Source organism: the organism of the source record quoted next, unplaced genomic scaffold (genome assembly GCF_019419815.1).
Source record: "Pyrus x bretschneideri cultivar Hongxiangsu unplaced genomic scaffold, Pyrus_bretschneideri_v1 Contig32, whole genome shotgun sequence".
Classification (NCBI taxonomy): Eukaryota; Viridiplantae; Streptophyta; class Magnoliopsida; order Rosales; family Rosaceae; genus Pyrus; species Pyrus x bretschneideri.
This window is the reverse complement of record NW_025999635.1, coordinates 1196428-1223954: the sequence shown is the minus strand read 5'-3', so window position 1 is coordinate 1223954 and position 27527 is coordinate 1196428. Positions and strand designations below refer to the sequence as shown.

Genomic DNA, 27527 nt, shown 5'->3' with positions numbered 1-27527 from the left:
GTATGATTCGTAGTATATTTGTTATTCCACAATAACAAATTTGGTGGATAAAACTTCATCTGATGGAAGGACAAGATGCGTTTTATGTTTACTGTTCTAAATGTCATATATGTGTTGGACTTGAAATTGGAGCCTATTCGTGAACCAAGTGACAAAGACACGAACAAAATAGTTGTCGATCGAAAGAAGCATGAAGAAGATGAATTGGTATGTCGAGGGCACATCTTGGGCGCATAATCTGATAGCTTATATGACATGTACGCACACATTCAATCTCCAAAGGAAAGTTGGGAAGCACTTGAACACAAGTACACAACGGATAAAAGAGGTACCGATAGATTTTTTTAATGTTCAAATATTATGAGTTCACTATGTTTGATAACAAACTCATCGTAAACCAAGTTCATGAATTATTGATCTTGGTCTCAAAGCTTCGTGAACTTAAAATAGTTATTCCGGATCCTACGATAGTTGGGGCTATTATGGCAAAATTATTCCAAACATGGAATAACTATAGAAAGAGTATTCAATTTGAAGAAGGAACTCAAAATCGTGATAAGAATTTTGCAAATCAAGATTCCTCTAAACGTATAGAATATTAAAACAAAATGGGGATCTCAAATTGATCAACACAGATAAAGCAGCAAATCCACAAAACCAAAAACCAAAACAATTGCAGAAAGATCAGAGATCAAAGCAGAAACATGGCAGAAGAGCGATGACATACCAGTGGAGCTTTCGAGCATGGAAAAGTTCTGGTTCCTTGCAAAAACATAGAGATTCCGATTAGCTTCCTAACCCATGCCATTTTACACCAAATTCACAACCTAAGCTAATTTGAGGGTGTAGAGTATGCATACCACCTTTTCCGGATCCAAAAACGGTCGGAAAGGCCTGAAATCGGCCGGAGAAAACTTGGATCTTCGTCGGAAAAAAACCCACCGGGAGCTGGGCTTATGGAACTCCTCGATATAGAGCCAGATTCGCATGCAAAACTTGAATGTTGTTGTTGGGAGTCGAATAGTGGTATGTGGTATTCTCTGGTTAATGGTTTTGGGACATTCATGCGTGAACCTCTACCGTGTATATGTTTTAAATTTAATATCATCATCTCTATTCGGGTGTTTAAACTGTTATTGGCATGTAACTCAGTCTCCCATTATCTTGAATGTTCAGGCAAAATTAATCAACCAGAGTAAACAATCAAATACAACTAGAATAATGTGGCACAAATTCTTCAGAATTTGGAATAGTGGGGCATCTCGTCAGCTTAATTACTTTTGAAACTTAATCAAGTCAATACTTACTTGAGATATGCGATTGTTAATCACTTCTTTGTTAGTAACTTCTAGATGCTGATTATTGTTACGACATATTTTCAGGTTCTCAAGAACTTCCTGAAATCTGCAAAAGTATCACCTATAGGATTTCATGTCTGCATATGCCTTAGGTAAGCTTCTACATATTTAAGCATTTTCATGTTCTAATCTGTCTGAATTATTTGATTAACTCGTACTTAATTCCAATTTTTTTAAAAAAAAATTTTTTTGAATGAATGCCAGAAGTGTTGTAGATTTTAAATGGCGTCCGATTTCATATGTTTTTAAATTAGTTATATCTCCATTTACCTATATACCTATTAATTCTGACTTTATATGACCTGCTGGATATAATACTATTCTAGATATGATTAGTTGCAGCAGTTGCATCTCTTAAAGATCTATTAAACTTATTCTCACTTGCTCAAGGTAGATTTTGCAGTTACTTCTCGAGCATCGGGAAGCATGAAGGGTTATCCCCTGGTAACAAATTTATGAAGATTCCGTTGTAAATAGTGTTATGAACTTTATGATGCAACTTCAATGTTTTCCTCTTTAATTATGTTATAGATCCCATTTGCTGATTTTATGAGACTTCAGAATCACTTGTGTTAAAAAATGATATAATAGAAATGTCACATGACATTATTTTAGTGATTGGGTTTGTTAATATAGTTAGTAGGGTATTACTGTTATTAGGATATATGGTTATATAAGGGATTGTATAGCTATCATTTTCTTAAGTTTGGTTGTATATATTTTCTCTAATCAATCAATATAATCTCTCTTGTTTCTCTCTACCAATTCTTTCATTTCCTCTGTACCAATTTCATCTTTTACAATGTAATTAATATGGTATTAGAGCCACCAAACTCACTCCATGGATTTTGATGGTTCAACTTCCTATTATTTTTCATCTGTTTCTAGCTTTAGTTTCTTTCCAAATTTTCATTAGACGTTCCAATAAATTTCTGGGTGCTTCCGCAATCGTTCTATTACTTCTGGGTTGTTTTGTTTTTGGGTTTCTTGTTCTTGTTCATTGGGTTTCTGGGTTTCATAAGCTTTGGTGCTTCTGCTTCACTCGCTTCACCTGAACCAGATGCATTGAAGTTGATTCTCGGTGGGTCTGCTTGTGCTTGTTGTCCAACAAAAACCGGAATAGTCTCATCAAGTGCTGCTCTGAATAGTCTCACCAAGTGCTGCTCTTACATCCTCGAAATCAAATTTTCTTTCCCCTGAGTTTTCTCCTACCCTGGAAGCCGGTGTATTCTCATGAGTTGGTGGTGCGTCATTAGAATCTTGTGATTCTTGTTTGCTGGAATGTGGGTTTTCCTCAGAATTTGGGTTCTGTTTAGTTGCTCGACTCAATCGTCTCGGAATTTCTCTTCTGCGTTGCTAATTGGAAAGTGGGATCTTGGACTATGTTAGGTTGTTTCTTGTATTTGTCATCTTCTTTATGCATATATGGTGTTTGTGGAATTGCCGCAGAAGATAAAGTGTGAGATTTTATACATCATTAATTGTGAGGGCCATTGACATTAGTTGAAGAATGATGGAATATAGTTTCTTGATTGTTTGCCAAGATAATTTTGTGTTGATGGTTATTCAGATTATGGTCTCTTCTCGGTGTCGTTCGCATATCAGCTCTTTGTGCTCTATATCTGCCACTTTGATCCATGTTGTGTTCTCTGTTATGGAGAAAATTTCTCAACTTTGTGCAGTCCACAGGTTTGAAGAAATGCACAGCTCAAGTTGTTTTGTGAAATTGATGAAGACACAGGTTTGTCAAGTTGTTTTGATGTTTTTTGGATGAATCGTCTAAAGATAAACTACTGTTTCATTTAGTGATTTGGTTGGATTACAAGATTTCAAGATTTCAAGAAAGTGTCATTCTTTCTTGATGGTTAAGAAAGTATCATTCTTTCTTTGATTCCATAGAATTTGTCAAGAGTGTCATTCTCTTGTTGCCGTAGCATTTGTGTCAAGAGTGTCATTCTCTTGCTGCCTGGAAGAATTTATCTGTTATGATTTCTGGATTACACTTGTGTCTTTCATCATGGCTTCACCAATGGCTAAAGGTGTAGTCTTGTGTGATGATAATGGAGTAAGTAGAGGTTTTGGTTTATGTCTTAATTCTTCAAGAAGCTGCAAAAGCTCTCAGTAATCTTTTGGTCAGTAGTTACAAAGGTGTCATGGGTGCACTTGTTTGATTCAGGGTTTTGGGAAAGCTAGAAGGTTTGGTGATAGGTTTCGTGGGTGCTTTCTTGTTTGCAGCATCAGCCTCAAAAGTGGAAAAGATGTGGGAATGAACATTCAATTGTTTGATCACTTGAAGGGTAATCTTCACAATGACAAATGAGATTGATAAGCAGTTGGTGATTCCAGATGGCAATAAACGTAAGATTTTGGAGTCTCATGACAATGAAAACAATCTTGCTGTTGTCAAATATGGGGAAAATTTGATATCTAATGGCAATGGGAATTTTGGTGTTGATGGTCATGAATGTAATGAGCATTCTGATGGAGCGAATTCCTCTGTGGCGATCCCTCATATTCTGTTTAGGGACGAAATTACTGACATAGAAGTGGCTTTGGATAAATTGCTGCAAGGTTTCTTGAGAAGGATGAGGTGCCAAATTGTATTAGTAGAATATGAATGGTTAGGGAAAATGACAGCTAGCAACGGCTTACTCAAGGTTCCTGAGCATGACTTTGTTGTCGTTACCTTCAGCTACAGTATTGATTTTGGTAGAAAAGGGTTACTTGATGATGTAAAGTTGCTTCTTTCATCCAGTCCTACGGAAGAAACAGAGAATGGTGAATGCAGCAGCAGTAAGAGAAAGAAGTTCTTCTCTGACCCCGAGGATATTAATGAATCTTTAAGTAATCAGTTTGATTCATGTGGGGAAGATTCATCTGCTTCATAGTTTTAGGTGCAGCATTGACATGGGGTTTCTGCAGTGTTTAGCTTCATAACAGTAATTGCAGATATATTTACAAAAGGATTGCACAGTCCAATGTTCTTGAAGCATTGCAGACATCTTGGTCTTGTAGTTCTAAATCAATCTCAAATACCTGGCGAGTTCAAACTTCACTTGGATACTTCAAGTTTAGTTTGAGGGGGGAGTAATAAATGATATAACAGAAATGCCACATGACATTATTCTAGTGATTGAGTTTGTTAATATAGTTAGAAGGGTATTACTTTCATTGGGATATATGGCTATATAAGGGATCATATAGCTATCATTTTCTTAAGTTCAGTTGTATACATTTTCTCTAATCAATCAATACAATCTCGCTTGTTTCTCTCTACCAATTCTTTCTCTTCCTCTGTACCAATTTCATCTTTTGCAATGTAGTTAATAGAGTGATGACAACAAACATTTCTCAGAGGTACTCCCTCTCTCTTTGCGTTTTGATTCTCTATCTCACATCTTGATTTGGTTATAGGAGTACAAGAATTTTATGTTCTCCTTATTCAATCTGCACTCTTATGGAAATTGATTTTTTTTTTTATGTTTTTATTGCTTTATATTCATTCAGTTATTGGGGTGCACAACAAATTCAATTCTCATATGCTACTTATTTCTGCAGTTACGAGCTCCCTTTAAAATTTATACATATTATGAGGTATACACTTCAACAATGTCCTTGATTTTTCATCCCTGTCATTTATCTGGGCAGGTCATTGGTGACCACAATTATGCTCCTGGTGAACATGTTAGATGCTACTTAATTAAGGTGGCCTGTTTCCCCCATTTAAAATTACACGTACCCTTTCAAATATCATTTTTTGTTTTGAAACAGTTGATCAATTTTTGTTCTTGTAGACGGCTCATTAACATTATAACTCAATACTCGTTCTAGATGTCTCTCAATTGGGTTTGAAATTTTAATGACCTTCTGCTAATTTCTTATGTATTTTTTTTTTAATGAATTAGCAAAAAATTTTATTCCTTGCTGGTCATTGTATAGGTACTGATAAGATACGGAAAATTTTCAAATGCTACCCTGCTGCTGGACTTTGGGTTTACACTTTCATGCAACATTCACGACCAGGTCAGTCTTGGATTTCAGTTTACTTTAGTCACAATGATTGCTTTGTTATGCTGAGAAGATCATTCTGTAGCTTAGTTCACACTTCTTACTTTGATTTAACACTTTGACTGGAAGTTTGTTTTTGGTAACAAAACTATTCTCTCTTGACTCAATAAACAAGAATGTTTTTGATCCAGCACTTGCTTAAGAACCTCTTTTGATAAGTTGGATGTCTTTCTTGGGAGCATAGTAATTGCAATTAGTTGAGTTCTTGTAATCCTTTGTTCAGTAAGTTTTCTTGAAGACTCAAGCCACTTAATTATTCTGTCACTCAGTGTTAATTAGTAAGATGCTGAATATGCGTTCTAAGTCATTTCTTGCCAGATGATGGTTCTGATAATGTAATCTGTAAATGTTTGGGGATGCCTGTGGTCTGTTTTCAGGTACAGATCAGGGCAATATACCTCATCATGATGTCCTTCGTGAATGAAGTGGGAACTTTTGAAGAGACATCACAGACCAATCAGTAATGATGTCAATGGTTTCTACTCTTCAATGGATTCTTTCACTATCAAGTTGGCAGTGATGCATATATCTCTTTTATTTCCCTTTTTCTTTTTCCCCTATTTTTGTTCCTTTGCCTACATGATGCCCTTTATCGCCCGCATCTCGTGGTACTCTGTGAAGTTACCAAATGGTCTGTTTCTTTTGTTCCATTTCCAGTCTTGTTTAATTAATCCGTTTATCCGCGTTATGACTTGATACCTTGTGATGAAAATCTTTTACTGATTACAATAATCATATGATGACATAGGGAAGTTAGGTCTGGTATGGAAAAGGGAAAGGAATTCGAGTCACTTCGTGCATTTGCTCGTGCACCTCTCCTCAAGGTGTGTTCTCTTCATGTTACCTTACTCGCATGCATTGGTTGATTGGCTCGACGTGCCCTTTAAAAAACAGCAGCAGAGAGATTAAAGCACATCAGATGTTATCATGATTAACCCATTTAGCTGAGGCTAGTGATGCATATATCAAGGTAAAGATGCTAGCTTTTTACCTCATCCTTTTACAGAACTTGCCTAACTTTCTAGACCAAGTACAGTTCTTGTGAATTCAGGAATTCTAAAGCACATCAGATGTTGTAACATACCCATTTTGGTTGAGATATTAATGAAATTGAGGAATTTTATAACTTGGGAAGCAGTAATAAACATATGAAGAGAGTGAACTTTTAATATACTCATTCTATGGTTTACATAATGTTGCATCTGACTTGTACAAATGTAATAACTCCTTTTTGTGCTTCTTGAGTGTATGCATAGTCTTTGGGACCCATAAGTTCTCCCATTGCATGCCAAAGACTTTCTATTCGGAGGCAAATGGCTCGGGGTCTCCTCAATGGTGAACTTCGTCTTCTTGTACTCAAATCTGCTTCTGCGTGGCTAAGAAACGACTGCGACACGTTGACTACAACAGATTGCCATAGATGACGATATTGGCTTTGCAAAACCACCGAAGATTCGAGAGAGGTAATATTGTCGGAGACTATTTACGCGATCAGACACATGTACAAGTTATTTACTTTGATGTCTATTTTCAGTGAAACTCTGTATATGAATAAGCTTTTTTTTAAGAGTCATAATTAGTATGAACCAATATGAATAAGCTTTTTCTTTTTTAAAGTACAATTAAAAACAGTTCCTTTCTCACTCCCTTGATTTAGGATTTCCTAGACAACTCTGAAGCTATAGACGTTACTCTTTTCTGTTTGCGAGGATGGTACTGTTAGGACATATACAATCGAATGGGCAACTGCAAAGATAAAATGTAATGGGCAAATATAAATATTTGATACTAATTCTAAATTCCATGGTTTACACAAGCTACCAATCGCATCTTACTTGTCAACCTTCACTACACGACTAATGAATTATTTCACAAGGACACACTCAAACTGAAACTAGCTGCGTCGGTTCAGTAATACTTCACTCGGAAGTTCCAGAACCCGAAGATATATTATTCTCCACCGTAGAAGGGTTTGCCCTGGTCATAATAGTTTGCACTACAGTGTCAAGCTTCGCAGCTACATCTTTCATGGAAGGCCTTTCCTGCCCCCTTTTCCTCAAACATGCCACGGCAATGTTGCTCACTTCTTCGGCTATAGTAAAATTGTCTTTGATCACTTGACAATCGAGAATTTGATGCAAGAGACCCCGTTGCACTGAACGAACAAAGGCGTCTGCTAGGAATCTCTCAGGCCCGTTAGACGAAACTGCTTTTTGACTTGTTAGTAGCTCCACTAGAACTACTCCAAAGCTATAGACGTCACTCTTCTCTGTTAGCACGTGTGATACACGATACTCGGGGTCTAAGTATCCCAATGTCCCTGGCAAAGTTGATACTTCAGCTTCCCCCGATGACTCTGGCAAATTTGATTCTCCATATTCCCCCCATGGCTCTGGGATAGGTGTTGCTTCATCCCAAAATAGCTCTGGCGAAGTTGATACTTCATCTTCCGTTTCACTGTTATCACCATCATCAAGCCGTGTCTCTGACAAAGTTGGTCGTACATATTCCATTTCACCTTTATCTTCATGAAGTAATCGTGAAGCTCCAAAACCGGAAACTTTTGCAATGTGAGTTGTATGATCTATTAATATATTCTCTGTCTTCACATCTTGGTGTATGACTGACATGGAGTGCAAGTATGCTAAAGCTCCTGCAGTTTCCGCTGCTATATTCATTCGTTGTTGCAGCAAGAGTTTCGGTCTATTCATGTGAATGTGCTCCTCAAGAGTCCTAGCAGAGGTGCGGTCATAAACCATTATAGGCCATTTTGTCTCTAAACAACAACCTAACAGCCTCACCACATTTTTGTGTCTGATTTGAGAAAGAACAAATGCCTCATGAACCAAATGTTGACTCTGGATGAACCGGTTACCAATATCAGCACTGTTGGACGTTTTTATGGCAACAGGTGTTTCACTTCCAGGTAATGCTGCTTCGTAAACTGCTCCGTAGCCGCCTTCATTTTCATAGTTAAGACAACTGTAGTTGCTTGTGGCCTCCTTAATGTCCTCTTCAGTAAATCGTACGACTGCCTCAGAAGATGATGGCCCAGGCATTGTAACGGTGGGGCTTGCATAATTAACCACTTTCTGTGCGAGTCTGCCGTAATTTTTGATGAAATGCTTGCGGAATTTAGTGGCTACCCTCTCCATGTTCACCGCCGTCAGAACAAGGACTTCAATACATTCAGATACTGCATAAGGAGACTCAGCTACTGTAGGCACTCTGCGAGGGAAAGAGATCGAGAATGGCCAATCCAGAAGTTCTTCTCCATAGAATTCTCCTGGCCCTTTTTGATTAAAACTTTGATCGGATATATATCCAGCCACAATGAACAATACTTGAATTGGGTCACCCCTTGCAATTATGTTCTCTCCGTCAAAATACTTCATGGGCCGAAGATGGCTACAAATTTGTTTCAGCACTGATTCTTCCATGTTTTGGAATACTGGCATCTACATTTCATAACATTTAAGTAAATTAATTGAAAAATAAAAAAATATAATACATAAGTACATAGTTATAACTAACTCGTGAATTTTAAAAAGCTTCCATCCATCATTAATCTCCAAAATTTTTATTAAAATCTACAGCCTTTGAACCATTCTTCTGTTTGCTCACTGCAAGAAAATGAAGCCAATGTAAACGTGAAAGGTGTGAGTGTTGCTCGGTTGCAATGATGCCCGGTGGCTTTAGAGCTATTTAAATTATATTTTGTTGACCACATAATACAATGGTTGATAATTGATTTTTTTTAATGGTCTCCTTAGTATTTTTCTTACATGAATCATTACTATAAAAAATGTAACAAGTGGCATAATCGTGATGGTTTATTTTTTGTTTTTTATCTGTCAGTGACATTATTGCAACCCCATCAGATCATGTTTTTCTTGTTTCTACTACTCACTTTTTTGTAACGTTTGTTTTTTTTTTTTCCTGGTTTTAATGAATATCATTTTTGGGTTATTTGGATGATTATAACTACAAAAGTTTACATGCTTCAAGTTATAAAAAAATGTATCTAAGAGCACATCTAAACGACTCATGAAATCTTCCTTTAAAAAGGGAAATTGGCTAAATGATGAAAAATGCAAATGAGAGGTTTTAATATAAGATATATCGTTATACTCATCATCCAAAATATAAAAGTAAAAACTATTCAGACCCTCTTATAAACCCCTTGCATCCCTCCTATAGACCCACCATTTTACCTATATAGACCCATCATTGTTTTTTTTATTTGACAGCTTCTGGATTTTACCTATATAGACCCCTTGCATCCCTCCTATAGACCCACCATTTTACCTATTTGACAGCTTCTTTTTACTTTTGTTTGTTTGTTTTTTTTTTTTTTTCCTCTCATGTACGCTCCATCTTTTCCTGGGCAATGGCCGGGACTAAATAAAGAGCACTTGGCTATTTTAGCCTAGGCCTGACATGTCTCTCATTAGAACTGATTTTTGTCATTTTAGAGCTAGATTGTTATGTAGTCTAGGTTGGGCTTTGTATGGTATACGTTTGTTATGCTCTAATTAAATACCTGGGAACTCTAATATTACATGTGTATGCCTGGGATATTGGGATGACAGATATAAATAAATAAATGCTTCCAATTCTATGTTCAAAATTAAAGCCATGGATTCATGGATTTGAAGAAACTTTACCTGCTTCAACTTTGTCAATGGCATATAATTTTTGATCTCGTTTTGAAAATCCGAGGGGGGAAGACTAGAAACGAGATTATACCAATCAGAAGGGAGATTATCCCAATTTTCCAAGCTAAGATTTTCCATGATCCACGACTTTGTAGACTTATTCAACCTTTTTGGTATTCCATTTTTAGGTATCCACAAATTCATTTGTTGCTTCACCACCTCTTTCATCATTTTTCTATGTCTAGGCTCCTCTCTTCTTTTAACGTCTAATTGCCCGTATATCTATCAATCCACAAAAAAAAAAAAAAAAAAGGTTGTTAAGAGGTTCTCTCTCTTATCCCAATTAATTTTACCATGGATGCTCAATTGTAATATGGAAAATGTGCATTTGATTAAGAGCTTACACGTTTCAAGTGGTGTGAAGTGAGAGCAAGGGCTTCAACAACACCAGTTGTCTTTACAGATTCAGTTGCCGACGGTTGTTCGGAAGGGAAGTCAGAGTAGAATGGCCAACGTAGAAGTTCTTCTCCAAATAATTCTCCTGCATCTGCATCTCGACTCAAATCATTAGAAGATCTCTCTTCAATGGATACAACTCCGTCTACAATGTAGACCATCTTTTCAAATATTTCACCCTTTTGAATAATAAAGTTGTTCTCAGTATATCTCACGGGCTCAAGTTTCTCATAGATTATTTTTAACAAACCTTCATCCATCCCTTGAAGCATTGGCACCTGGAATTCATGTTGTAAAACTATCAGAGAGAAAGCAAGAAAGGCCATAGGAAGAATTAATTAAATTCTTATTAAAAAGATAAAGAGATACAATCCGCAACAATTAATTAAATTCTTGTTAAAAAGATATAGAGAGACAATCCTCGTTTTATATAAGGAACTTACTTTTTTCAACCAAGCCAAAGACCTAGCATCTTGTATATGGCTTTGAAGATCCGGGGGAAGAAGAGGGAGAATACTGTCCAAATTAGCATATACACTCTCTTCAAGTGCTTCTTTTACCTTTCCCATAATCCGGGACTTGATTTTCTCAATCAAACTGGTGGGATTGCCATTTTTAAATAACAACAGTTCTATTTCTCGAACTATTTCTTTCCTCTTCTGTTCCATTACCATCCTGTGTTTGTGATCCTCTGTTCTTGTAGCAGCTATTTGCATATACATCTATTCAACAAGAGATCGATGTCATCATTATTTTGGATTTTGAGTTTAATCTTTTTTTTTTTTGGGGGGGGGGTTTGATATGGGTCCAAAGTAACTAAAAATTTGACATATTCAAAAGGTAGTCTATAAAATTTGACCTATTTCAAAATTTTCCTTTTTTCTATATTACTACCATTTTAACCACAAAAAAAAAAAAGAGAGAAGAAGAAGAAAGAAAGAAATACTAGCTACTTTTAGTTATAATCTTTTGATGAACACAGTATCATGAACATAATGCACCTAACCAACGGACCACAATTAAAATCTAACATACATGACGAGAAATTTCTCTATAGCTAGAACTAGAACGTGGCCATACGGTGTTGTTTTCTCATTCAAATTACACACATACTTATTTTTTTATTAATATATCCTAATAGGGGAATATCATCTACTTATATGGTAACATGTGAATTAATACATTACATGACAAGTGTTCCTATTATAAGTAAAAATTTCTTATACATGGCATTCAAGTTTCGTGAAAAATCATATAAAATTTTCTTATACACGGCATTTAGTTTTAGTAAAAAATCATACTTAACGTATAAGTAGTTCTAGAATACTTAATATATACTAGGTTAATTAGAGTGAATTTAATGGAGAGAAATGCTAAGGAGACTCTCTCAATGTGAGATTCTCTATAGACTCTCTGTCATCTCACAGTTTAATGTCAATTATCGTGCCAACATTATAAAACATTGTGCCAAAAACGTGAGGTGACAAAGAGTCCATAAATAGTCCCACTTTTGAGAGAGTTACCTTAGCATTTCTCTTTAATGGATAACAAAATCTTCACTGATCAAGTTTACATAATTGAAGTGATTAATTAGCACTTAATGATAAGCGTAAGAAAAGTTTTTTAAACAAACCTGCAAATTTCCAATGAGATATAAAAACAGGAGCAAGCCAATTATAGAAACTAAAGCCGTAAAGAGGTTCTCCCATCCATCTGCACTGGGCTGAAGATTTGAACCAAAGGAACTGCAAAAATCAAATTAATGGATCACTATACAAGATAACCAATTTCAAGTTATAAACTTACAAATTTACAACCTTTTTTTCTAAAGGCTTATTTGGTTCTATGGTTCCTTGTTCCTAAAATTTATCCAAGATAACATTCTAGTCTCCCAACTTGATTTTTAATATCTACAAGTCTTTCTACTCGACTCTATTTCCTAGAAGCAACGCTTTAGTTTTTGATGTGTGATTCATATTTTCAACAAGAAGAACCAATGTTAGGGACTAAAAGTCTAAAATTTAAAGTAAAAATGAGTATGTAGATAGTATTATCCAATTTAAATCAGGAGCAAATTCAAATACACAAATGTACAAACCTTAAATGTTGTAGACCCCACCAAAAACAGTTTGAGAACTTTTGGAAATAATCAGTTGATCCTACAATACCATATTGAAGCACAGTAGCAAATATACCAAAATCGATGGGCATTGTGTCTGATGAATTGAGAGGGCACAAATCATTTAGAATTGTGGTATTTCTAAATGCGTGGTGATCATGACAATGAAAAATTCTGTTATCACATCCATCATCCTTTCGACATGCAGAATGCCAACACCTCATCATTCGTTGAATGGCAAAAAAGTACCACATGGCTCCCAATACCTGAAAATTAAACAAATAAACAAACAAAAAAATTGAAGAAAATTATATAGGGTGATTAATAATTCAGATGTTATTGTTATTTCAAAATAGTCATTTATCGTTCTTTTTAATAAAAAAAAAAGTGAGAAAAGAATAATAATAATAATTGATTCGACAAACAAAAATAAATGAGGATATACATTGAAACTTACATGACTTGCCATTATGTACATAGAGAAATTGAGTACACCTTTAATCCATACGGAAGTCTCTGTAATCTCTTCTTTAGGAGTCCTTTTAAGTTCCATAAATGAGAGGTAGATGCGAAGAACTCGTGTCACATATTGCGACAGAGCAAAAATGTTCATGATAACCATCCTTCTTTTAGTCATATATCTCAAGTCACTCATTTTTGAAAAGAAAATGAGAATTGCCACCTGGATACCATATATTAGTACATAGTGCCAATAGTGAAAATCGATTGATCAATTACAACAATGTCAAGGACACAAAATTAACACTTAATAACAAAGTGTATGTGAGATCTAAATGTCTATTACACAGTGTGTCAATTTTGCATTTAACACAAAAAAAAAAAAATCCGCTTTGGCTGCATGCAAAGCAAATAGCGAAACAATTACGCCAACAAAGGGATTTAACTGCTTACCTGTGGAAGGGGAAGAAGAGCTACAATGTCAATTAAGATATCAATTGACGCCCGTATTATCTTGGCTATTCTTCGCACACTAGATTTCCATCTAAAGTTTTGTCTGTCATCAAGTTCATTGAATAAACTAGATGAATAGTTCTCATGTCTATAAATTCGAATAATAATATCCATTAAATAGAAAAGATCTGTGATTGTTCTTAAAATAAGAGCAGTTATCTTCAACTTTGGGTCTAACATAAGGCACTTGAAATCATCCATGAGAATCGGAACGTAGAGGAATAACGGATCCACTAGAACAGCTAAAAAACACGATGCGATGAATATCTTCCTCCAATATTTTTTATCAAAGGACTCGTCAGGCTTTTGAGTTCTCTCTGTCCATATGGAACTTGATTCATCTTCAGGTTGCATGGTCATGACAGTGTTTTCTGATCTGGCCATTGGACTTGAATAAGAATCACTGGACAAAACATAACAAATGTAGTTAGTAATTGACCTTAAAACGACTGAAATTTTTCAAGACATAGTGTCGGAGCACTTAAAACCCTCAAATTTGATGGAGTGATTGAAATTTGTTGATCGTTCATCAAATCTGATACCATAAGTGTTTCGGCTATTTTTTTTACTTTGTAAAGCGGAATGATTGATAATTGGTCTTTCTTCTTTTTCAAATGTCACTTTCAATTATTGCGTGAATACTAATTGGCTCTCTTCCTTCACGTAAGGTGGGCCTCCCCTTGTCCGATGATTCTCCACTCGGGCGAAAGCCCCTTCAATAATTGACGACTGATTGCCCGAAACATCAGAAGAGGAGCAGCACTTCCTTTATTCTCTATATCTCTCTCTCTCTCTCTTTTTTCTAAAAGGCAAAGTACTTTACAAAGTGCAATAATTGCCAACAGCTTCTTCTAAAAGTCATTATGACTTTTACATTATATTGAGTGGCTTTCACACGGTGTAAAATTACACACAAAATGAGACATAAATTTAATATTCTTCAAACCGAAAAAAGTAATGTGCATTTTTTCGTTCTTTCTCTTGAAAACTCTGTGAAATGATAACTAGGCAACGGAAAACACTATTTGTACTTGGCATAGCAAACATTTGAGGATCTATTTTAATGTTATTATTCTAATTAATATTATTTTTTCTACGACCTTCTTCCTCTCTCTGGAAAGATCTTTTCATCTCTGTGGTTCGAACAATTTGACAATTAGCATGAAGAGAACAGTGCTTCCACCGGAAAATAAAAGGGAGGGGGTGGAATACCCAACACAAACGCTCCAATTTAAGAGCAATCCAGAAACTCAAATTTAAAAAATTATCAAAAATTTTGGAGGACTAAAACTCAACGAAGAAAGAATAAAGGAAGAAGACCCAGAGGTCACAGGAATTTTTTTTTTTTTTTTTTTTGAACCACTGCTGAAATTAAACGATTTTGAAAACCGATGTCTAATCATTAACAATTCTACCTTCCGTTTCACAGCCAAAGTATCAATGCAATGCTCATTCTTTTTTGACAAGATTGAAAATGGTGTGTGAGTGAGCTTACACCACAGTGCTTAAAAACTTTTTGTTTCAAAGCCCACCGTGAGCTGGGCTTATGGAACTCCTCGATATAGAGCCAGATTCGAGCACTGCAAAACTTGAATGTTGTTGTTGGGAGTCGAATAGTGGTGGTCGCAGGGCTGCCGTCACCTGAAGACGTCTGAAAGTCACCGGAAATGTCGAACCCAAACTGGGTTCGAGGGTTCTAAGAGTTCGGGTGCGAATTCAAATTAATGCATGACCGTATTGATTTGGAGAAGGAGATGAAATTGATGATTTTGGATTTTTTAGCAGTCGGGGAGAACATCGAGAGGGAAGAGGGATAAGGAGGAGGAAGAAAAAAATAAAGAGAGTTGTAATGAAAAGCCGCAGGTCATTTTAAAGAAAAACTACATTTTTACATTAAAAAGTTAATCATAGGACTATTTACTTTACTTTTTATTTTGTAGTTATTATTAAAACTTAAAGTTTTCAAACCTTTTTCATTAGTTTTCCTAAAAATAAAATGCATAAATATTTTCTTACAGTAATAGAGAAGTAATAACACAAACTTAACAGGGGCAAAAGTTAAAAAATTAAAATGATATTTCTCCACCCGTAATTAATTTAAAAATAATTCCTCTTATATATCTACAATTATAAACTTGTCTCTTAAGAAAATGAAACGTAGATCTCGAATTGAAGACAAATCGGAGATTTTCGCATGTTGTCTTTCAAATTCAGATATGGGTTCAAGTACTACTTTTTATGGGGAATGGATTTGGGTGTCCCTCCTCTTGATTCAAATTGCAAAGATCATTTTTCTGAGTTTTTTTTTATTCCCGTTTTGGAGAATTGGCTCAATTAATTTGGAAATTTATTTTCTCAATTAATTAAATTCTTATTAAAAAAAAAAAGAGATACAATACAATCCTCCGCAATTAATTAAATTCTTATTAAAAAGATATAGAGAGACAATCCTCGTTTTATATAAGGAACTTACTTTCTTCAACCAAGCCAAAGACCTAGCATCTTTTATATGGCTTTGAAGATCCGGGGGAAGAAGAGGGAGAATATTGTCCCAATTAGCATTCACACTCTCTTCAAGTGCTTCTTTTACCTTTCTCATAATCCGGGACTTGATTTTCTCAATCAAACTGGTGGGATTGCCATTTTTAAATAACAACAGTTCTATTTCTCGAACTTTTTCTTTCCTCTTCTGTTCCATTACCATCCTGTGTTTGTGATCCTCTGTTCTTGTAGCTGCTATTTGCATGTACATCTATCCAACAAGAGATCGATAGGAATTAGATTATCAGCATTGGATAGGAATTTTTTTTCTTTAAAGCTGAATGTCATCATTATATTGGATTTTGAGTTTAATCTTTTTTTTTTTCTATATTACTACTATTTTTTTTCTATATTACTACCATTTTAACCACAAAAAAAAAAAAAGAAGAAGAAGAAGAAGAAGAAGAAGAAGAAGAAAGAAAGAAATACTAGCTACTTTTAGTTATATACTATTTTTTTTTTCTATATTACTACCATTTTAACCACGAAAAAAAAAAAAAAGAAGAAGAAGAAAGAAAGAAATACTAGCTACTTTTAGTTATAATCTTTTGATGAACACAGTATCATGAACATATTTAGGTATCTTATTGGACCTATACAATGAAATTCATAATAATGCACCTAACCAACAGACCACAATTAAAAATATAACATACATGACAAGAAATTTCTTTGTAGCTAGAACTAGAACACGGCCACATGGTGTTGTTTTCTCATTCAAATTACACAAGACTTGTTTTTTTTATTAATATATCCTAATAGGGGGACGAATGAGGATCCTTTTTGTGAGGATGCCGGGAATTCTCATATCGTGTCCGTTCATTGTACATTGTGCGGCCAATTTTTGGACTGTTCATATTTAATTTTAAATAAAATTATTTTAAAATGATTTTTGACCGTACAATATACAATGAACCTACACAATTTGAGGATCCCGGGATCCTCACAAAGAGGATCCAGAGAGAATCCTCATTCAAGGGGGAATATCATCTATATCATCTACTTATATGGTAACACATGAATTAATACATTACGTGACAAGTGTTCCTGTTATAAGTAAAAATTTCTTATACATGGCATTCAAATTTAGTGAAAAATCATATAAAAAATCCTTTCACATGGCATTCGAATTTAGTGAAATATCATACTTAACATATAAGTAGTTCAAGAATACTTAACATATACTAGGTTAATGAGAGTGAATTTAGTGGAGAGAAATGCTAAGGAGACTTTGTCAAGGTGAGATTCTCCATGGACTTTCTGCCATCTCACAGTTTAATGTCAATTCTCGTGGCAACATTCTAAAACATTGTGCCAAAAACATAAAGTGACATAGAGTTCATTTTGAGAGTCCCACTTTTGAAAGAGTTACCTTAACACTTCTCTTGAATGGATAACAAAATCTTCACTGATCAAGTTTACATAATTGAAGTGATTTATTAACACTTAAGGATAAGCGTAAGAAAAGTTTTTTAAACAAACCTGAATATTTCCAATGAGATATAAAAACAGAAGCAAGCCAATGATAGAAACTAAAGTCGTATAGAGGTTCTCCCATCCATCTGCACTGGACTGAAGATTTGAACCACAGGAACTACAAAAATCAAATTAATGGATCAGTATATATAAGATAACCAATTTCGAGTTATAAACTTACAAATTTACAACCTTTTTGTCCAAGATAACATTTTTGTCTCACAACTTGATTTTTAATATCTACGAGTCTTTCTACTCGATTCTATTTCCTAGAAGCAATGCTTTAGTTTTTCGATATGTGATTCATATTCTCAGCATGAAGAGAAGAACCAATGTTAGGGACTAAAAATTTAAACTTCAAATTAAAAATGAGTATATAGATAGCATTATTCAATTTAAATCATGACCAAATTCAAAGATACAAATGTACAAACCTTAAATTTCGCAAACCCCACCAGAAACAGTTCAAGAACTTCTTGAAATAACTGGTTGATCCCACAATACCATATTGAAGCACAGTAGCAAATATACCAAAATTGAAAGGCTCTGTGTCTGATGAATTGAGAGGGCACAAATCATTTAGAATTGTGGAATTTCTAAATGCGTGGTGATCATGACAATGAAAAATTATGTTATCACATCCATCTTCTTTTTGACATGCGGAATGCCAACACCTCATCATTCCTTGAATAGCAAAAAAGTACCACATGGCTCCCAATATCTGAAAATTAAACAAATAAAAAAAATAAAAAAAAAATAAAAAATTGAAGGACATTATATAGCGTGATTAATATTTTAGATGTTATTGCTATTTCAAAATAGTCATTTGTTGCTTTTTCTAATAAACAAAAGTGAGAAGAATAATAAGAGTCGATTCGACAAACATAAATAAATAAGGATATACAATGAAACTTACATGACTAGCCATTATGTACATAGAGAAATTGAGTACACCTTTAATACATATGGAAGTCTTTGTAATTTCTTCTTTAGGAGTCCTTTTAAGTTCCACAAATGAGAGGTAAATGCGAATAAGTCGTGGCACATATTGCAACAGAGCAAAAACGTTCATGATAACCATCCTTGTTTTAGTCATATATCTCAAGTCACTCATTTTTTAAAAGAAAATGAGAATTGCCACCTGGATACCATACATTAGTACGTAGTACCAATAGTGAAAATCGATTGTTCAATAACAACGATGTCAAGAACACAAAATTAACACTCGCTAACAAAGTGTATGTGAGTTTTAAATGTATATTAGACAGTGTGTCAATTTTGCATTTAACACGAAAAAAATCCGCTTTGGCTGCATGCAAAGCAAATAGCAAAACAATTACGCCAACAAACGGATTTAATTGCTTACCTATGGAAGGGGAAGAAGAGCTACAATGTCAATTAAGATATCAATTGACACCCATATTGTCTTGGCTATTCTTTGCACACAAGATTTCCATCTAAAGCTGAAATTCATTTGGTTTTGTTTGTCATCAAGTTCATCAAATAAACCAGATGAATAGTTCCCAAGTCTATAAATTCGAATAATAATATCCATTAAATAGAAAAGATCTGTGACTGTTCCTAAAAGAAGGGCAGTTATCTGCAACTTTGGGTCTAACAGAAGGCACTTGAAATCATCGATGAGAATTGGAACGTAGAGGAATAATGGATCCACTAGAACAGCTAAAAAACATGATGCGATAAATATCTTCCTCCAATATTTTTTTATCAAAGGACTCGTCAGGTTTTTGAGATATTATGAGATAAGTTGTGTTAAATGCTTTTAAATTGTGTTAAATTGTCTTTTTTATCCAAGTATCATTATTGTGAGATAAATTGCGTTAAATGTTGCTATATGGTTGGGATATTACTATTGTGACATTCATACATATTGTACCAGCTCATCATTGCTGCACCTCGATGTTAGTACTCACCCCAGGGCCAGGGTCAGTCCTTCATGTATATGTTCACATCCGCACCGTTCGCTCGCCTTGCATCCAAGTTAGGTGTCAATCCTATTGTACAGATTGCATTAGGCAATTCTGATTCGTATGTGACCGCGCCTCGGCGCCAGTCTTCACATGATTGTAGTACTAGAGCGCATTGATTACATCCAGCCTTGTTCGGGTCAGAAATTATCTATACAAACTCGTGTGCTAGTGTAGATGGATGAGCACTTACTTATACTTGTTTAGCACATGATTATTTATTGCTACCTTTGATATATCATAACTTGGCATATTTATGGTTATTATTGTTGTGCTTGTTTACATACTTATGTAGTATGTTTTAAGAAAACTATACTTGTTTTACAGTGAGGGGTTACTATCTTCAAAAGTAAAGGTTTTTACAAAACGTTGTTTTGCTGACCCACTCAACTTCGTTTTTCGTCCCTTCAAGTTTAGTAGCTGTGCCTACGTGTAAATGAGGACTCTGGCAAAATCTCAACAGATGGTTATCTTCAGTGGTATAACTCTTACCCTAATTACTGTATTGTTCTTATGCTCTGCCATTACGTGTGAATTGAGTTCAATCTCGCTCACCCACGCACTCTTTTGATTAGGCACTTTTAGATTTAAATTTATTCACATTCTTCTTCCACTACACTACACTTTATGGTTTCGTAGTCCTCCAAGTGTCGGCCAACCCAACTTGATTTGAAGTCAAAGTGAACATTTCGGATCCGGGTGTCTTAGTCCTTTCTGACCTCAACAAGCCCAAAGGCATGCAAGTCCAGAGGAACACGAGTCAAAAGGAAGACCAAAGGAATGTGCTTGAAGTGTGTTCCAGTCATGCTTTATTTTTTTGGTTAAATTTGCACTAAGCGACTAAAAAGTTATCTTAAGCTCTCCCCTGACATTTCTACTCCAACCATACTGTCCAATTTAGAGAGTCAGAATTAGTATGAATGAATACGAATAAAGTTTCTATTTAAATATAATTAAAACAGTTCATTTTTCAGTCTCTTGATTTAGGAGCTCCAAGATTTGTTGCCATTCCTAGGATCATAATAGGGAGTGTGGTTGGAGATGATTTTTTTTTTTTTTTTTTTTTTTAAATTCCTCCCTAAATTTTAGCTAGAAACTTTTAGAGGGAGCTCATTGGAAATGCACTTAACATTTTCAAGCAACAGTTAAGGTGCTGATAAACAAAGGCCTATACCAGCAAGTGGCTAATAAACATGAACAAGTGGCTAATAAACACAGACCCACACCAGTTTCCCCCAAAAAAAAAAAAAAAAAAAAAAAAAAAAAAAAAAAGCACAGAGCTACATGTCAACAAGTGGCTAATAAGCTAAGACCTATGTCAGCCAGCAAGCTAAGACCTACGTCGGCAAGTGGCTAAAAACATTTTCAAGCAACAATTAAGGTTGTTAGTAAACATAGTTTGCAATCACAACAAATCAACAAATAACGGATGACGGGCATCTCGTTACCGACGCATCCTACAGATGCAAAAGACAACACAGATTTCAAACATGGCTGCGGCCTCAGTGGTTATTAATGAATATAATAAATTGTAACAATGGTCTCTTAATTTTAATTAAATTAGAGAAATTATCTTACAACTAAAAATTCATTACCATTGGTCCCTCAACTCATCAAAATGTGTAGTCATGGTCATTTTCATCAACGTCGTCAAAATTTTGTTAAAATGAGTTATGTTGAAATAACCATTGCTACAATTGGGGTTTCTCAACTCAACAAAATATTTAGCTATGGTCATTTACATCAACTTTGTCAGAATTTTGTCAAACGAGTTACCTCGATTGCGTAGGGACTGTCAAATGGGCAGAGGGCCATGTTAAATTTGAGTTGGGTGAGGTCGCAGCACGTGATGGCACTCTCAAATACTGTGCAGCTACTTTTCTTTAGTCGGTTAGATGCAAGGGTTATGAAAGTTTTTTGGGGTTAGCGAAATTAACAATAATTTTTTGTTTTTTAATCTCTAAATTTAAATATCTAAGGACACTTCCATTAAAGCGAGAAATATTTTATTATAACCGAACATAGGTAGAATATTATGTATTTTTATATAAATAGTTGAAATTTTTATTTTTAACACAGATATTTTATTATTTATATAATAATAAATAATATATCACTTCGTATTCTGGTCTCATTGAAAAATTTCTCTATTAAAACTTACTTTCTTTGAAAGACATAGATTCTCTTTAAGCCCCTATTAAAGATGCCCCATTTTATTAAATTTTAAAACCATTTCCATTAGTTCCCACTAATTTCACATGATGTCCCACTTTAAATACCATTTGTATAAAAAAAAAAATTACATCAGATTGATGACAAACTTTCCAAAATTTCAAATTGGTTTCTAAAATTTGGCGTTAAAATACATAACAGATGTTTAATCTTTAGAGTTGTGGAGTTACTTCGCCCAGCAAGTTGAATTTAGAGCCCGTCAACATGGATTCCCATCAATTATGCGCGGTATTTGCAGTTAAATTCAACTCATCACGATTTGCAATGACTTGGTTTTTACAACTCAAACCGGTGGAGAGTAAATTAATTGAAATATTAGCAAGTATGGAATGTGCTATGTTCAGCAACTTGAAAATAAATTCTGAAAAAGTAATTTTGCATATATGTACATGCTTCAAGCCCCCAAGAAAGCAATACCAACTTCCAAGTTGAGGAATGCGTCGGATGTTCGGCATTAAAGGATTTTATGTACAGAGACAGAGAGATGAGGAAATTTTGACAGTTTCAAAGCCCAGAATTACAAATTAATAACAAACTTGAATAGTTTTAACATAGTGGATTCATGACATATATGCCTCCTTGGTGCAATCATCATCATAACAGTATCTGAATCAGGTGCTGAAGGTGAATGTGAAGTGCCAAAACACCAATAACGGAGCTAAACCACGACCACCTAATGATTCTAGATATTATGACATAAAACCCTTAAAAGTTAGCAAGAAATTGACGAAAATACTAAATTTCCACAACTAACGAAATACAGAGTCCGCATTGTCAAAACTTCACTCCATTCCACACACAAAAGTTTTGGTCACTATTTCAATCAATCACGTAAGTATGTGCGTATCCTATAGCTGTACCCTCCCCCTCTAGAGTAATTTTTTTCCTACAGGTCACGTAGGCACCTCAAAGCCACAGAAGCTTTGGGAGTCACCACCATATAGAGTGATAAACAACTGGTGGATGTGTGCCGATGAGGACATCAAGTTCTTAAGGAGGATGGATTGTAAGATCCTATATCGTCCATGAGAGTGGATTTTGTAAGCCTTATATATATATTCCTATCTCTACCTAGCATGAGGCCTTTTGGGAGCTCACTGGCTTCTGGTTTCGTAGGAACTCCGAAGTTAAGCGAGTAGCGTGCGAGAGCAATCCCTTGATAGGTAACCCACTGGGAAGTTGTTAAGTTCCCAAAAACAAAACCGTGAGGGTGTGGTGGGGGCCCAAAACGGATAATATCATGTTACGGTGGAGTCGAGCTTGAGATGTGGTGGGGGCCTGGGCCGAGATGTGACACTATAGCCTTGCAAGAAATTAATATTTTACTAAGCAGTGCCATACCATATTTTATATCATTTCTAATCAAGGGAACCAAAGGATCATATGCCAAACATAATTTATTATTTAATTGAATTAATATTGTTACTGAAATTAAACTCCTATATTAAAATAAGATTTTCAAACATATTTTGAGTGCCACTTGTCGCCAAATGAATAAGCCTCCAGATTTTTTTATCTTTATATAATCTCAATAATTTTTCTGATAGGATTTTGAGTGACACATGTCGCTAACATGAGTAACTCTTTAGATTTCTTGTTGAGATGTAATCTCAATAATTTTTCAAATAGGATGATCCAAATAGGTAGGGGTGGTTCGGTATGGGATACCATACCGAAACTAGTATCCCGAATCCCAAACCGAAATTTTTCGGGACGGGAATTTGAAGACCAATCCCAAACCAAATTTTCGGGAATCCCAAATTTCGGGAATCCCGAAATATTTTCGGGATTTTGGGACAAATCGGGAATCCCAAATTGAAATATGAAATTATGAATTGTTCTTCAAATATATAATTCAAGAACACATTTATGAACTAGGAATTTCATTTCATTCACACTACCATTTAATTGAACACTGGCATGTTTGACTCTTTTTATCATAGTCAAAATTCAAATTAATTAAACTCTTTTTGCAATTTGTTGAGAGACAAAAGAATCAAGCCTTCTGAAATCATCAGTCATGGCAGCAGCAATAATAAAATCCACATGAATATCAAACAGAACATGAAAAATATGCAAGGTGTAGGGTATTCTAGGTTGCTGAGCATGAATTAGAAACTACTAGCATCAATTATAAAAGAATAATATATATATGTATAAATATATATAATAATTAATATTATATATTTTCGGTTTGGTATGGGATTCCTGAAATATCGAGAAGCCAATCCCGAATCCCATACCGAAATTTTGGGATTGGTTCGGGATAGCATCCCGAAAATTTCGAGAATTTCGGTTTGGGAAATTTTTGGTTTGGGATCGGGATTTTTTCGGTTCGGTTTGGGATTTTCGGGAATTTTTTCCACCCCTACAAATAGGTCAAGGAGGGCTCGTGCGAAAATATATGATGGGCCTAATTTGCCTTTGGATCCAATAATTGGTAATATCTCTTTAAGTGAGTACATGAGGCGCCATAGGATGATATGTTCGCATGCCACAAACAAGTACCTACAACAAGATCTTGTTGCACATTTTTGGGCCAAAAGAACCATGTAGTAGGCGTTTAAGTTTTATTTTGTTTAATATTGTTTAAGTTTCATGTTGTTTAAGTTTGAATAACTCCCCCAAGAAGTACTAGGGTGAAGGTTGTGTTGTTTAATGTTGTGAATAATTGAAATAAAATGAGGTAAGATAATATAGAATGGTGAAAATTATTTGAGAAATGGTGTAGGAATGACTTAGGTATTTATAGGAAAAATAATTAGACTTTTAAAAAAAAAAAAAATCATCCTAGAAAAAAAAAAATCAAATGCAAGGTAACCTGACGTCAGCTAGCCATTGCTAGTTGGCGTCATGCTGACGCCAGGTAGCCGTTGCACTTGAATTTTTGGGTAGAGTGTGGGCTGGCTAGCTGAAATAGGCCAGCCAGTTGGTTTGATTTCATATTTTTGGCCTAGTGGGGACCATAAGCCCTTGGGCCTAGCCTTTAGTTGGAGACCATTTTCGTGTCATTTCGAACTATTTTTAGCCCTAGCTATTTGACCGGGTCAGTTGGAGATGGACTAAGCTTGTCCGCCTTAATCTCCCCCAAGACAAAAGGAATTGCATACCATTTAATTACCCAACTTTTAACATACGTTTTTGTAGGGTCCACTTCATAATGTATGTCAATGATCTGAACCGTCTATAATATGGATTTACACATATTCAATGTTAATCTACATATATTAACTCATGTCAATCTTCATAAAAGTTGAGCTATAATATGGATCTTAGGTACTATTATATTAAGAGTCCTCCTGATTGGATAAGAACTTGGTTATTTTAATAATTTGATGAGAGTACCTGGGACTCGAACTATATGTAATAACTCTTGGAGCTAGTTTTTGGAATGATCAATCCCATGTTACCGGAAAAAAAATTAATAATCTTTGTAAAAAATTCTACCAAACGTGTCATGTGTAATTGGTATTTCCATCCCACGAATACATCTGGATGACTTATGGTAAGAATTTTGTTGACTACAGCCAGTGGTGAAGCTACAGAGAAGCAAGGAATGGCGGCCACCCCTCCCCTCGCCGAAAATGAAGCGTAGGAGCTAGTATCCGCCCCTCATCTTGTCGGAAACGAAACATTGATTTATGCTGATGCACAGGCGCTGCACGCGGTGGTTCAGTTTCTGTAAACCTCAGGCCAAAACACAGTCATTTTGGACCTTGGGAAAATGAAAAATGCCTTAAGTAGAACAGCGTCGTTTGCTTTTATTGAAAATAAAATAAGATCGAGTCACTGACATATGGAGGACCACTCGCCCATATTCCCCCCCTTGGCGGCTTCGCCTTCTCTTCCAAGTTCTAGCCTTCAAGCCAAGCCACTACCCAGCTTCAAAGCAGGCTTTCATAGCTTACCTGAATTCCTTCAAAACTTGACAGCAACAATATATATTTAGATGAGCTTTGTGGAGAAGAGATTGAAGAGAATATGAAGAACCAAACTGCATTCTGGTTTAAAAAGCCACGTGGCTGACTACACTGTATTTTTGGACTTTATAATGTGGTGCAACTAGATTGTGCCATTTGTATCCCTTGACTTTCATCTATCTCGAGTCTAGTGAAACATATATAACCTTTACTAGGGTATTTTGGTGGATAAAGAAACACAACAAACTATTTCACATAGGCTAGTCTGATTTGATTTTTTTTGCTCTCAAACTATACACTACACCAACGGAACGTAAATGTCTTAACTGGTTCGATTTAGGCCTTAAACTAGTAGTAACTTAACTAGATTTCATTACTAGTTTGGTTTTATCATTTCCCCTCAAAAGCAATTTTGAAGATGCATAGTAATTTTTCTACATTAAAAGAATTAGTCATCTTTTAAAGGAATTGGTGAATACGAGAGGTGTGAAAGATGTAAGTTAGTGTATAAGCTTCGTACATGTCTTTAGAGTTACCGGTTGCAACCACTTCGATGGATAGAGCGTTTTCTACTGTAACTATTGTGAAAACACTACTACATAACAAAATGGAAGATCAATGGTTGATGGATATCATAGTTGTTTACATTGAGAGATATATTTTTGTTTTTGTTGATAATGAGCCTATTTTGTGACGTTTTTATAACATAAAACCTCGTCGATAACAATTGTAATTTGTATTGATAAATTATGAGCGACATTAATATTATCTAATATATATCTAAAAGGATTGAGTAATTGTCACATCCCTGATAGGAGCATATTCATGCGACTTAAATGGCTTGTTCTCGTGCATTTACGTTATGTTTCTTTAGTTATTTTAGTACTTTAAGCTATTTTCGTGTGTTTGTAGGTCCAAAGGGCTAAAGGAGCAAAAAGATGCATTTTGGAGACTTTTGGAGCACTTTTGGGCTAAGGATGGATAGCTTATGCTTGGAGCCAAAGTGTTGGACGAAATTGAAGACCTAATTGAAGACCAAAGTGTTGGAACCTTGTTCCCTTTAGTTCTAGGACATTTAAACCTTTCCTATAACCATTCCACATGCCATTGTCATTCCACTTCATTTCACCTTGCATTTTCAGATTATTCCTTCATCATTGCACCCTCACATGTCCCTTTAATCATTCAAACATGCACTCCCTTTAATCACATGCATAAATCAGCCACATGCATCTCCCATCATCATTCCACTTTAACCCACATGCATTTCCACCCACATGCTCTCCCATTTCAGATTATTCCTTCATCATTGCACCCTCACATGTCCCTTTAATCATTCAAACATGCACTCCCTTTATTCACATGCATTTCAGATTGCATTCACATTCTTTAAATCAGCCAACACATGCTTGCACATGCATTTCCAACCCACATGCATCCTTTAATCATTCAAACATGCAGCCACATTCCCTCCTAGCTGTCATGTTCCCCCCCATTTCGCCTATAAATAAGCATTCATTTCCACTCATTCTCATTCATTCTTCCATACACATTTCAGTCACAAACACCAACCATTCCCTTGTGCCTTGCTCTCTCCCTAATAATCCAAACACCACACCAGAAATCATCCCATTGCCGTGGCCTCCTCCTTCCATTTTCACCACTCCCCCAAACCATTCACACCATCAAACTATCCTTAGACCTTGTGCTACAACGAAGAGGAAGATAAGAAGGCCTAA

General features: G+C 35.3%; 3 protein-coding genes across 6 annotated transcripts in view; 1 reads left to right on the top strand and 2 right to left on the bottom strand.

Moving 5' to 3' along the window:
* LOC103936744 overlaps window positions 1–27527 on the bottom strand; it is an 86204-nt gene that overhangs the window by 19094 nt on the left and 39583 nt on the right. The gene's annotated exons all lie outside the window — the stretch shown is intronic.
* LOC103936743 (ribosomal lysine N-methyltransferase 4) overlaps window positions 1–27527 on the top strand; it is a 79122-nt gene that overhangs the window by 24132 nt on the left and 27463 nt on the right.
* On the bottom strand, window positions 7189–15469 carry LOC125480148. Of its 4 annotated transcripts, none has more exons than XM_048590547.1 (9): window positions 15047–15469; window positions 13572–14034; window positions 13117–13341; window positions 12639–12925; window positions 12174–12285; window positions 10984–11262; window positions 10489–10818; window positions 10094–10366; window positions 7189–8884 (listed from the first exon to the last, which is right to left on the bottom strand). In XM_048590547.1, the coding sequence occupies exons 2-9, from the start codon at window positions 14013–14015 to the stop codon at window positions 7346–7348; spliced, it is 3489 nt and encodes a 1162-aa protein (XP_048446504.1). In that variant the 5' UTR covers window positions 14016–14034; window positions 15047–15469; the 3' UTR covers window positions 7189–7345. The 4 variants fall into 4 exon arrangements, with proteins under 4 accessions (XP_048446504.1, XP_048446503.1, XP_048446505.1 ...); XM_048590546.1 differs by having other exon boundaries at window positions 15127–15469; XM_048590548.1 differs by having other exon boundaries at window positions 15164–15469.

What these genes read in the sequence shown, in the direction of transcription:
- LOC125480148 (XM_048590547.1), bottom strand. Translation starts at nt 14,015, where the DNA reads ATGGCCAGATCAGAAAACACTGTCATGACCATGCAACCTGAAGATGAA. An exon ending in CTCTTCTTCCCCTTCCACAG is followed by an intron (nt 13,342 to 13,571) that starts GTAAGCAGTTAA and finishes TATGGTATCCAG; the next exon opens with GTGGCAATTCTCATTTTCTT. An exon ending in CATTGACAAAGTTGAAGCAG is followed by an intron (nt 8,885 to 10,093) that starts GTAAAGTTTCTT and finishes TATGAAATGTAG; the next exon opens with ATGCCAGTATTCCAAAACAT.